The 12508-nt window shown below is 39.1% G+C and overlaps 1 protein-coding gene across 3 annotated transcripts; it reads left to right on the top strand.

The window, feature by feature from the left end:
- Positions 1-471: 471 nt before the first annotated feature.
- Positions 472-7659, top strand: LOC139628433 (uncharacterized). Of its 3 annotated transcripts, XM_071490108.1 has the most exons (5): positions 472-731; positions 2875-4823; positions 4948-4971; positions 5162-5404; positions 5651-7659. In XM_071490108.1, the coding sequence occupies exons 1-2, from the start codon at positions 653-655 to the stop codon at positions 3744-3746; spliced, it is 951 nt and encodes a 316-aa protein (XP_071346209.1). In that variant the 5' UTR covers positions 472-652; the 3' UTR covers positions 3747-4823; positions 4948-4971; positions 5162-5404; positions 5651-7659. The 3 variants fall into 3 exon arrangements, with proteins under 3 accessions (XP_071346209.1, XP_071346208.1, XP_071346207.1); XM_071490107.1 differs by having other exon boundaries at positions 2875-4971; positions 5651-7658; XM_071490106.1 differs by having other exon boundaries at positions 2875-5404; positions 5651-7658.
- The last annotated feature ends 4849 nt before the right edge of the window (positions 7660-12508 follow it).

Raw genomic sequence — 12508 nt, 5'->3', positions numbered from 1 at the left:
CTGGGGAAAAAAAAAAAAAAAAAAAAGTGGTGGTATAGCAAGACCTTAAGTACGCTGCCTCTGAGGACACCGAGATAATATCGTCTGTTCATTTTTTTGGAAATTTATGGGATTTCTAAGTACATTAAGAGTAGACTAAATTAGTTTTTTTTACATAGGTAAAAAGTAAATAGAAAATTTTATATGATCCAGTAATTGCCTAACTCACAATGTCCAAAAGAAAGAAAACTAGTGGTTTGGACATTGCTACATATCTGCTCTACCAAAACCTCTACCACAGAAAACTTCTTTGCATAACAAATCACTGAAGAATAAAAAAAAAATAAATACAAGTGAAAATGAAATGAAAAAAATAAGAAAAACATACACAAACTATACATAATAAATGTGTCTCTCTGTGTCTTGTTTGCGCACACGCTTGCGTCACTAAAAGAACCTTCTTGACTTCCTGACCGAGGGTATATAAGGAGCGCTCATCACTGGCTTCTCTCCCTTTGCACCTGGACTTGAACACAAACTGACCTGTTGCAAATCAAAGCTGTGGAAAGCGAACTCTTGGAGAAGTGAATTCCTGGAAAACTACAACCGGATCCTGTTGGAAAACCAAACTACTGCATCACTCAACTACTGTGGAAAACCGAGGACCCCGACCATGGCCCTGAGCAGACCACTGGCCCTTGAGGAGCGCCTGCTGGGGGGAGTCGCCCATCAGGTGGACAGCGACCATCCAGGTAGGACAACTTTTACATTTATTCTGTGCTATCAAAACCATTGTACTTACAACTGATTCACTGACTTATCACAGTTTATCAGTGTAAACCAGTGTAGCTATTTAAATCTAAAGGTGGACAGTTTACACCTTGTCATCGGGCCTGTTGAAAAAACACAGATTTGGTGGAAACAGACACTTATTCGACGTTTTCTTCGCGTAAAATGATTTTTTGATGGACAGAATGTCTTGAATATCCCGGGTAAAGTGTGGAATTCATTAATAATTAGTGTAGTGATTTAAAAACAGTGTTGTTTTGGTTTGAGGGCATCAAATTGTCCAAATGTTGAGTAGAAATTGCCAGAGAAAGATGGCGACTGGGCCAAAATTCATAAAATGCTAAAAATCCGTTTTCCTTGTGCACCATGGAGACGATGGAACGCTTAGCTCCGAGCGTCAGGACGTCAGGACGCACAGGTGTAAACACAGCAGGGCCTGCTGCTGCGTGTGGATGGGACCCTGAGTTTGATTTGACTCTTGGAGTTTGGTTTATTGTATCCGGAGCTGATACCGAATGAGCTCGTACTTTCATGTTCAAAATCAGTGACATTCACTGAACTTATTTTCAGGTTTTGTTCCAAATGCACCAAAATGTCAGTGTTGTTCAGGAGATGAAATGGCAGCTGTTGGACTGTTTTTGGACCTTCTTGATGGTTTACTTCTTTACTCATCACAGGGTCTGTAGGTGACATGTTGGTACCTTGATAACACCGAACTGCTTTAGCTCGTCAGTGTGGTATTCATTTGAATATTTTTGGAGGAGAAGACAGTGATTTGTTGTGTAATTGGCCTGTGCGCGCTGAGTGCGGGGTGCCACGGTCTCTTAAATATCCGATGATTTGCATCTAATACACTTGGACACTAACCATACACTACTACTTACAAATGACTATTTTTGTTCTGCACAGAATTACAAAGGTTTGTCAGATTATTTTGGAGAAGCTGTGCTGTTGGCTGCGTGTGCATTTATCAATGTACCCATGCTTCTTTGTGCGTAATGACGCGTGTGCAATGCATATTCAATTAATTCAAGCAAATTGCTGTAGACTTTGTCCACATAAACACACAAGTCCGTACAATGTTCTGTTCTAAAAATAATGTCTTTACCCAGTTCTTGTACACAACAGTTGGTTTCTGGCCACTGACAGACTGATCATTTTTCCTGGAGCTCATTGTCTGAGAGTTGTATTCTTCGCCGTCACTTAGCGCTCATCCCTTTTTTTCATTTCTCCCGATGTCCCATTTTCCCGTTTCTTGCATTTCGGTCTAGTTTAGGCTTTGGACATGCTTATTTGGGCTGGAACGAACCGTGGGAGAGAACCGTGCGTAAAGGCGCGCAGCTTAGCGAGCTTCTCTTCACCTCCTCATGAATTAAGTTGTTGACGAGCACCTGATGAAAACAAAACCTTGTTTAGTTGAGACTGTTAATGTTGTTTTGCTGTGTATTCTCTGTTGGGGCATCTGAAGATGTGCAATGTGCATAACATGACTTTTTGTATTTTTAGCTGTGTTCACAAGAATAGTGTTTTCCGCGTTTGAGCTGATTAAATGTTATTATATCATTACATGGGTTCCACAAATTGATTATTTATTACTTATCAGAACAGATATCATTAGATAAAAATATCGTTAAAGTTATCTTTGATTGTGAAAACAGAGGTTCAAAATTTCAAGTCTATTTCTATCAAGAAAAACTCAGATTAAAAAAAAATACAGATATTTCCACTAATGTTTGTCACCACATTCAAAATACTCATCACAAAAATGTTCCAGCTGCCTTGAATCTGGTCATTTTAAGCAGCCTCTTAGCAGTCCTTATTGTGCTTACTGTCTCACATCCAACAAACAAGAGTTATAAAACTTGTCAGTGCTCTAAAAAGTTTGTTTACATCAATTATATGTGTAAATACATGAGTAAGATAGTCTTATGCTTTCAGTCATGCTTAGACTCCAGACACAAAGTTGTTAATTTTTAATCAGTGACTCATTCTCTTTCACTATGAGTGTGAATATTCTTGTAATTCAGTCAAAAGTTTTGATGATTGTTTAAGTCCTAAATATTTAATCATGTGAGAAATTGATGTGCTTTACCCTTTTCGTCTCAGGTGATGTTAACTACATCATTGGACGTCCTGCAGAAGATGGCCTCCCTGAAGTTTTCAGGATTGTGGATGACGCCGAAGACAGCGATCTCCCAAGCTACATGTCATCGAGTGAGGAAGATGATGAGCTGGAGGCAGGTGAAGTCGTTGATGATGAGGACGACTGGTCTGACGGCATCAGCATCGATTCAGGATATAGTACCATGACAGAGGATGAAGAGGACATGGAAGACGATGATGACGACAGACCTCGGCCCCCTCTCGCACACCAGCTCCCACCAGGAAACTTTTGGCAGGACTGGCGACAAGCGCATCCTCCTGTTCCTGCTGCCGCTCCTCTCGCTGCTCCTGTTGGTGTTCCTGCTGCTGCCCCTCAGCAGCTGACGGTCTGGCAGCCACAGGTACCTGTTCAGCCCCCGAAGCTCCTGTGGCTCCCTGAGCAGCAAGTGTCTCAAAGGGTGGAAGAGTCTGCTCCCTTACTCTCAGACCTCAACTTCTTCTTAAAGAGGGTCAGGGAGGAGTGTGACACCGGGCAGGTAAGTTCTAAGAGGCCAAGGAGGGACTGTGAAGAAAACCCTGACCCTCAGCAGCTGATGGACTGGGACCCACAGGTACCTGTTCAACCCCCGAAGCTTCTGTGGCTTCCCGAGCAGCGAGTGGAACAACCCGGAGGTGGTCTCCTCTCAGTCTCTCCAAGGTGGGAAGACTGTGCTCCCTCAACCTCAGGCCTCAGCTCCTTCACAAACACAAGCAGGGAAGAGGACCACAGGGACTCAGCTCCTTCAACATCAGGCCTTGGAGTCTTCACAGGCAGGAGATCCCGGCCTGGTCCTTTTGGAACCTCAAGATGGGCTGAAGACAGTGACTCTGATTAGAGTCTGACCACCCTGTTAGCTGCAGGTTTGGAAGAAGACTACAAAAACTTTGACCATTTTTCAGAGATGGCGATACCCCAGGTAGCCTTCACATCTGGCAAAGTAGGTAGGTGCCCTAGGTAGACTCTTGCACTAGGGCCCTCTTGTATCTGGTGTCTGGATCATCTCTTTGAAACCTTGAGGTCTGGCCTTTGTGTCTTGCTGGGTAAAGCCCCAGGTAGCCTTTGCGTCTGGCAAGGCTGTCAAAGCCCTTGGTAGTGTCTTGCACCAGGGCCTATTTGTACATCTGTAAACTGTGCAGCACTTTCATCTAAAGCACTTTACAATGTGCCTCTCATTCACCCATACACATGCTCGCTCACACACCGATGGCAGCAAACTACCATCCGAGGTGCTGGCCTAAATATTGGGATCAATTTTGGGTTCAGTGTCTCACCCAAGCACACTTTGACATGTGGACAGGAGGAGCTGGGAATCAAACCAACCCTGGCTTCACCCTCTGAGCCACAGTCACCCACACCTGCCTATCTAAGGTCTTCTCTTTCCCTGATCTAGGTGAGATCACTCATGAATGCAGCTTCTCCATATTCAATGGAGCCATCTGAAATATTCCATCCATCCTTAAGCTGCAGCTGTTCTGCTTTCTTGGGGGCTGGAGCCAAGGTGACATGGGGGTGGTTCACCCTGAACAAGTTGCTCACTCACAGGGTGACACAGAGATGGAAAACCAGTCATCCCCATGGAGAGTTTGGAGTCACTGGCCTAATCTGTGAATCATTGGACATCTTTGGACTCAGACCGTGGAATAAAACCCTCACAAACCCAGGGAAAACATGCAGGACCAGAACCTTCTTGCTGTGCGATGACAGTGCTGAACACTGCCGCATTAAACACTTCAGTGCCTCCCTGCAGAGGTACTACAGAGAGGTTGTTGTGGAAAGAGGAGTCAGGGATTAAAAATCACAACAACCCTACAGGTAATGTATGAAATGCTGTAACACATGAGCTGTTGCTTATGACATGATGTGGGAGAACAGGTAAGTATGAGATACCCATACAGAGGTAAAGTAGGTAAAGGTAAGTAAACAAGTTTTAACAACATTAACAACATTGTCCAGCAAATATTAATTTCACTTATTTAGTAGCTCAGAGATTATTTCTGTCACTCACTCTGTTATACTTTTATTTTTTTCTTGGGAAGGTGCAGATGCTTCACCAAACGAAGGTAAGTCAGTGCTTAATGGCAACTTTAACAGATGTCTCCTGCAAGTCCTATTATCACTTGTTATTACTTCAGCTGAGTTACTGCTGTTCCTCAATACTCTATCACTGGATTGCACCTCTGACAGAGCAGAGCTGTCCAACATGCTGTTGTATCACTGAGTTAACCAACATTTTTCCTCTTGTTGATGCAGGTGCAGCTCTGAAGGATGGAGCATTCCTCTGCCTCCAGCAGAGATCGCTGTTCTCTTCCAGCTTCAGGAGGATATGTACTGCATCACCGTCCACACAAGAAGCAGCAACGTGGAAGACTGAGACCCAACATCCAGGATTTCCTTGACAACAGAGAAGACCTGTTTGCTCCGGACCAGACGAGAAGGATGGATGACCACAGGACAAACTGGAGAGGGGTGGTCGCCTGTTTCTCACTCAGTTAAGTAAGTAATCCCCTCACTGAGACTACAAAAGTACCACGAGTTACATAAAGTGATGATGAGCTGAAGTTAACATTACATACTCTATGTGGATTATATTAAGTACAGGAACCTTCTTGAATATTATTCTATTGTTTACAATATAATTCTGTTATTAGTGGCCATATTGGAAAAAAATGGCTACCTAACATGCAGAGGTTGAATAACTGTGTCCAAAACATTTCATTACTTGTTTTTACTATTTGACAGATGAGGACCTGTTCTGTGTCTTCTGCACATCTGGAGCAGTTGAGAGTGGATGTCAGCCAACCATCCAACCATCCCAGGAAGATCCAGCACTACAGCAGAGCACTGAACCACTCTCAGCAGCCCTCCAGGCACCAAACCCAGGCTGAAGACCCAGTGACAACCATTACAACCTCCCTGCCCCTCCACACCCAGCACCACCCTCTTCAGTTACCTGTCCAGACGAGGAGGAGCATCCTGACCTGAACCTGCACAGAGGAGGTTGTCACCATGTGCTTCCTCTGTGCTGGTGGGTTTGGGAAGCTCCTCACACACACACACAGGAAGATTTCACCACCTGTTGGCTGAGAAACCAAGACAGTCAAGAAAGAAAAGCACAGTTCAGGCTTAACGAGAAAACAATGAGTTCTGAGTCTGAAAGAGTGTTAACTTTGTTTCATTCAATACAGTAAGTTACTGTAGATGTATGTATAGTGTTTATGTCCTCTTTCTTAATATTATAAACAATATCAAAATAAACTTTCAGAAATCTGACTCTGTGGCATCTTGCATACCTGTAAAAATAAATGTAAAAGTTATAATTAGATTTTGTTTTTATTTTTCTTCTGATGAGATCAGAATATGATCAGAATATAACACGTTGATATGAAGAAATGCATTAAAAACAATGAAGACGTTAACTTCGTCCGTATCACTCACACATATTTTGAAGTTGTCAATAGGCACAATTTAATGCACTTTTTTACCTGCACTTTCTTTGTTTGACTGCTTTGATGATGAATTCACACATATTTTACTGATGTTCTTTCCACATCAGCCAACTGGCAAACATGTGATAACATGTTTGAAAAATATTACAGATGTACATTATGTGTTTATTATATTGAAACACACAAGCTACACACAGCTAACTTCACTTTTGCAGACATGGCCATGTCTCACTGACAAAGGCTGGGACTTTGTTGCAACCGCTATTCCATTGTAAATGTCATCTCCCAATGTGCTAAGGAGAGCCAAACATAGTGTCCATACTAAACGATTAAGAAATTAGATCGTGGTTACATGTTTGTAATATTTAACATTTAATTATTATTCAAAAGTAGAGTTTGGGTTAAATGGGGCTATTTTCACAGTGATGTTGAGTTGGCTGTTTCTGGCACAAGCACCACAAAAAGTAATGAACCTGGCTTTGATGCTTTATTATAATACATCCATGTGCATTTAGTTGCACATCTCCCCACTGTGGGACTAATAAAGGCAATCTTAATCTTAATTGTAATCTTAATCTCAATCTTAACTTCAAAAATCACTAAGGTTTGAACAAGTGCATCCCAGCCATGTTCATTGCTTTTTTTGTGTCCCCTGGAAACACTTTCATTGTGTTGTGAATATTTGCAGCACAGGTGTTTTCAAATTAATGATGTTTTCAGAATTTGCTTGTGTTTTGTTTACTTGAATGTGTTTTCTAAGTTGCAGCTCTCAGGGCCACTGTAATAAATAGTCTACACATGGTGTCATAGATATAATATCCATTTCGTGTAACGTAAGTTATGGTGGGCAGTTTTTGGCAGGAACAACTTTACTGAGGCCAGTACTCAGAGGTCATGTCCTTTAGGGTGAATTCACATATATTGGGACAGTTTTTGTTATTCTATCTTCTGATTGTGTTCTGGTCATTAATTAAAAAGAATAACCCAACATATGAAACATTTCTGAATTTCTAAAGATGTCTACTTTCTTTCTTGTTTTGTGATATCTTAAACTCTATAGTTACTTGATATTAGGCTACATATGTTCTCTTTCTTCTTGCTCTCTCTCCTTCACGCGCCCAGACTTTTTATTGTCAAAAAAATAACGCAAAAAAGTTTAATCTTACAAGCCTTCCTTTTGTCTCAAACTCAACAAGTGATTCTGGAGTCTGTAGGCTTCACTGTGTCTGATACATTTTATAGAGGGACAAAATATCCTGGAGTGATTGAGGTTTAGCACTCCATCAAAGCCTTCAGATGCACCTTGAGGATATGGGCTTAAAGAAATATGTTTCATTTCAATCATAAATCAAGCCATGGAGATTGTTTAAATTCGCTTTTGTACTTGTATTCACAATAATTGCTGATAATAATAATATGATAATAATAAACTGATTGCCCACCCACACTGTGGTCCATTCTTCCTATGGCAGCTTTAAGTTTCAGTGGGTGTCAGCTTCTTTTTGTACAGCTGAACACCACCATCTAGGGGTTACTGTAAGTACACGCACCTCAATTTACAGCCAAGTGAAACCAGTGAAGGGTCTTCAAAGCACAGCTGTCTGTAGTTGAATGGGAAACTAGCAAATTAGCCACCAGGTTGAAATCACTGTAATTTCATTATGGTGTAAGTGTAAGTTAAAAAACACAGTGAAATACAAAGCTAATGTTGAATAAACTGTCAAAGAAGGATACAAAGAAGTTAATACACACATTACATCTCTCAGCGGTCAGTCAGTCATTTTCTGAGGAAGGAGTGAATTTGGGGACAAATAACTGGTAGTTCATTTACTGTCCAACACTCATGTGATGACTTTTAAAAATACATGTTCATAAGCATAGTGGTCACTGCAGTGGACAGCTGCTCAAAAGCACATTTCTTCTACATGCCTGGGATGGTGTAGCTGCGAATCAGTCCCTACAGTTCATGGTCTTTGAAAACATCATAGGCTGCCATCTAGTTGCTACCAGATGTAAGTTCAGCTAAAACACCCAAGATGGCCGATAAAATGTCAGGTATGCTGAGCACCTCAGGGATTTCTGTCCAGTACTTCTGTAGATTCCCTCTATAAATATGATGTTAATATGTGACATCTAAGGAACAATATTATTGTTACTGTTGTCAAATATTGATTTTGTACAAGGACAAAATTACAAATAATTATGTAACCACTACAGTTAACATCATGCATTACTAGTTATAATTTAGCTACAAATGATGTACTTAAACTTTTTCTCAGTAAATCAGTCCTTGTCTGTTAGAATTACGTCATTATGTAATTTGCAGGATGTTTGCAACTTAAACAATATTTTGACCTAATTACGTTTATTGTGTGTAGAGAAGTCAGGTATGGCCTTGAAAATTGCTGACCTCAGCCTACGGAAAACAAGGAATACAAAAAAATGGTTTTGTGCCATAGGTTCACTGTCTTCATAGTAGATAGAACTGAAGAACTAACAAACATTTCAAGAATGCTAAAGAAGGAAGTAGATTTCTTGAGGAGAATTTTGGTGACTTGGGAACAATGAACAATTGTTATTCCTATTATCAATTAATCTGCTGATCATTTTGACAACTGATTAACTGTCAAACAAAAAATAGCAAAAAATGCACATGGTGATGTATTCAAATTGGCTTTTTCAGTGAAACAGTAATCCAAAACCCAAAGATATTCAGTTTGATATCAGTTTTGACAAAGAGAAGTATCAAATCCTCACATTTGAGAAGCTGCAATCTATAAAATGCCATTACAGCTTGAAAATTGACTTACATGATTAATTGATACTTGCTGATTTTTTTTTTTGATCCTCACATTTCAACACACTTTAGTTTGGGCAGTTTTTTCCCATAAGAGCAGTATAAGTTAAGATAGGCTATAAATATTAGTTTTACTGTAATAAAATGACATGTCATGTTTATGTAGTTCACAAAATACACTGTTCTATTAATGACACTGTTTTAGCCTTTATAAAAACTACATATAAACTACAAAATAAAATATTTTTTTTTCTTATGTCAAATGAAGACAAAAATACAGAGGAAAAAGAAATCTTGACTTGGATTTTCATAATTCATGCACGAGAGGGTTGAGATTTACACATCCTGAACAGTGATGTTAGGTGGTTACAGGTTACCAGGTTCTGGTCTCCACAGTCACCACATATTCATTAATAGTCAAAGTGATAGTGCTCTGCACCATGTGTCCAACAGTGTGTCACAGCTGACCGGTGTCTTATTGTGTCTCTGTATCATTATTGCATTTATCTGTCTCATTATTGTTTTCCTTAGATTAATTAAGTAACTTGGTGTCACCTGCTCTTCATATCCCATTAACAAACAACCAGTTACCAAAAAAAGGTCCTTGATCTTGTGTGTGTGTATATGTATGTATATATACATATATATATGTATGTATATATACATATACATATATATATATATATATATATATATATATACACACACACACACACACACACACACACACACATATATATATATATATATATATATATATATATATGTAATGCTACTTTGTTAATATTTTGACCAAAAGATTTCCATCAGAAATTTAGATCAGTTTTCCAAATGTCAACTTCTGTCCCACATTAAAATTCAGAGAGAAAATTCAAACAGGAAGACCTGAATGGATTTAATTAAATCAAAAACAGTAAGACCATGATAATATGTCAAATACATTTTCCACTTTGACAGGAAAAATGGGAAATTGTGGAAAAACTTGTTTTTAATGTTTAAACATTGTGAGCATCTCCATGTTATAATATTATTTCTGTGTATAACTTCTCTTAATTTAATGATGGAGCTACATGACTTAAGTCTTAGTAAGAAAATGTTCATTATTTGTAGTTGTAGTAATAATATCATCATTTTCATAGGTTTTGATCAGGTTTCTGGCACAAATCATCCCATGTGCACTGTAGGTAAGTGTAACAGATGTACTTGAGCAATGAGAAGACAAAGCTGTCCATCATACACATGTATATGTTTTAAAGAATCATCTCTTAAATAATATTATGACATCCAAAGGAACACTATAGGCAGAGTCTATTAGAAATCTGTGGTAGTGTTATTTGTTGAAGGTTTTGTGCAGGTATAAGATACAGTGACCAGTAAAATGCATGAATAAAAATCTGAAGTTTCTGAGGCTGTATGTTGATGCATGTGTAGATCCCAGAGGTAAAAACTGAGAAGTCGTCCACAAAATCATTTACACTCACTTATTCCATGAGACAAGCATAACTCACTAGGATAATGTCTCACTGACTTTTTTGTAATCAAATTGAATTAACAGACTCCAGATGCTTTGAATTTGACATTGAAGTTGTATATCACTATTAGTGAAGTTACTGGTTTTACTGGTTGACGTTATTTTCTAACAGACTGAACGACTGTTTTAACTGCTTTAATCCTCAAAATCTAAAAACTGCCCAGAGCCCATACAGAGCTTCGTGAATCAAATCTCACAACACACACAAACAATGCAGAAATATATAGTAGGTGTTAAAATAAGGACATTAAACATAACATTTCTGGATCTCAAAGCAGCTTTATGTGTGTTTATGTTCATGTTTGATGTATAGATTTAAGGATTTTAGTGTGGAATTTATATAATGTATAATAATTTGTACAAGTCAGACACATAGTTGGAACTGTGCAGGTAGAAATGGACACACACACAAACACACATACACATACAAACACATGCACACCCACTAATACACACCATGTAATTCAGGCCCAATTGGTGTAAAACAAGCCTGTGCTGAAAATGACATATTTCATTGTCGGCTATCTCCATTCATATGTGATTTTTATGAACTGTAATTCCTTCCACCTCCTATTACCCCTGCTGCCTCTCCGTCAAAGGCACACTGAGGCTGTTCTCTAATCTGAAGTGACAGCCCATATACTTTCACTCACACATTACAGTATAGCCTTGGGCAACTGAGCCTGCTCCTTTCAAAATGTTGAAACCAGGTTATTTCTATTGAAGTATTAAAGTAATACTTCAGTTTAAGCTATTATTTCTGGGTGTGTTATTTTTTTCCAACTGCAGAGCTGAGTGGGGATTGATTGAATGTGAGTCGGGGAAAGAAAGGACACAGTGTGAGACTGAAATGGGGAAATGTAAAGAAGAGAGGAATGATGGGAGGAATGTATTTAAAAACTTTCTATTTATTTTATTTTTTCTCTTTCTGGAGCGTTCAACTGCATCTCAGAGTCTTCTTTAGTGGTGAGAGTTTGCTCAGTTGTATATGTACATGCTGACAACTGAGGTGCCCTCATGATATCTGAGCCAGCTCCATCTGCTGAAGAAGACAATGAGAAGTGAATAAAGGCAAAAAACCGAACTGCATTCCGATAACTTTTTTATTAGAGTCTCCCTGCCACGTCTTTCAAACTCCATGCCTCCGTGTTTGTAACAGAGGCTTTCTGTTATAAATGTGTCCTTTCCAAGCCCTCACTGAGATCACCCTAAATGACATCATCAGGGTTACTTCCTCATGTCACAGCGCTGTTCCAGTGCCAGGCAAAACATTAGTCAACTGTTTTCAAAGGCTGAGCTGTACTGTCACAATACACTGATTTTGATGTGAAGACAATCTTTAATTACTTCAGATAAAATATGAAAATTTGTTTGATAATTATCAGTTTTATTCTCACTATTTTTTTTATTCTTAGTGCTGAATTACCACATAGTACACACTGTAAGAAAACACTCCAAAACTCAAATCTAATTGTCACTGTGGTTTCATCAGATCTGACAGAGGTCTGCCTACACAAGCAACCACCCCACACCTGTAGTCGTATTTCAATGCAAATATTGCTCAATCCTGACTGATGCACATAAATATGTGACATTGTGTTTTTCAACTTCGAAGTGCTTGACAACTTTTTTTTTGATATGACAAATGGATGATAAGAATAATAATAAAAAGTTCACTGAGATAATTTTCAAAGGCTTTAACTTTACAATTGTGCCATCATTTCTAGTTTTTACCCCATTGTTCTGTGTGTTAAGGCTGTAAATGCAGTGACACAATGTTCACAACTTCTGCTGAATTTTTCTTTTCCTTTTCTCTTTCTGAA

The sequence above is a fragment of the Trachinotus anak genome, unplaced genomic scaffold (genome assembly GCF_046630095.1).
Source record: "Trachinotus anak isolate AG129_WGS33_773 ecotype Australia unplaced genomic scaffold, CSIRO_AGI_Tana_v1 ptg000011l, whole genome shotgun sequence".
In the NCBI taxonomy this organism is placed as follows: domain Eukaryota; kingdom Metazoa; phylum Chordata; class Actinopteri; order Carangiformes; family Carangidae; genus Trachinotus; species Trachinotus anak.
The sequence above is the reverse complement of the archived record's forward strand: the minus strand, read 5'-3'. Positions and strand labels throughout refer to the sequence as shown.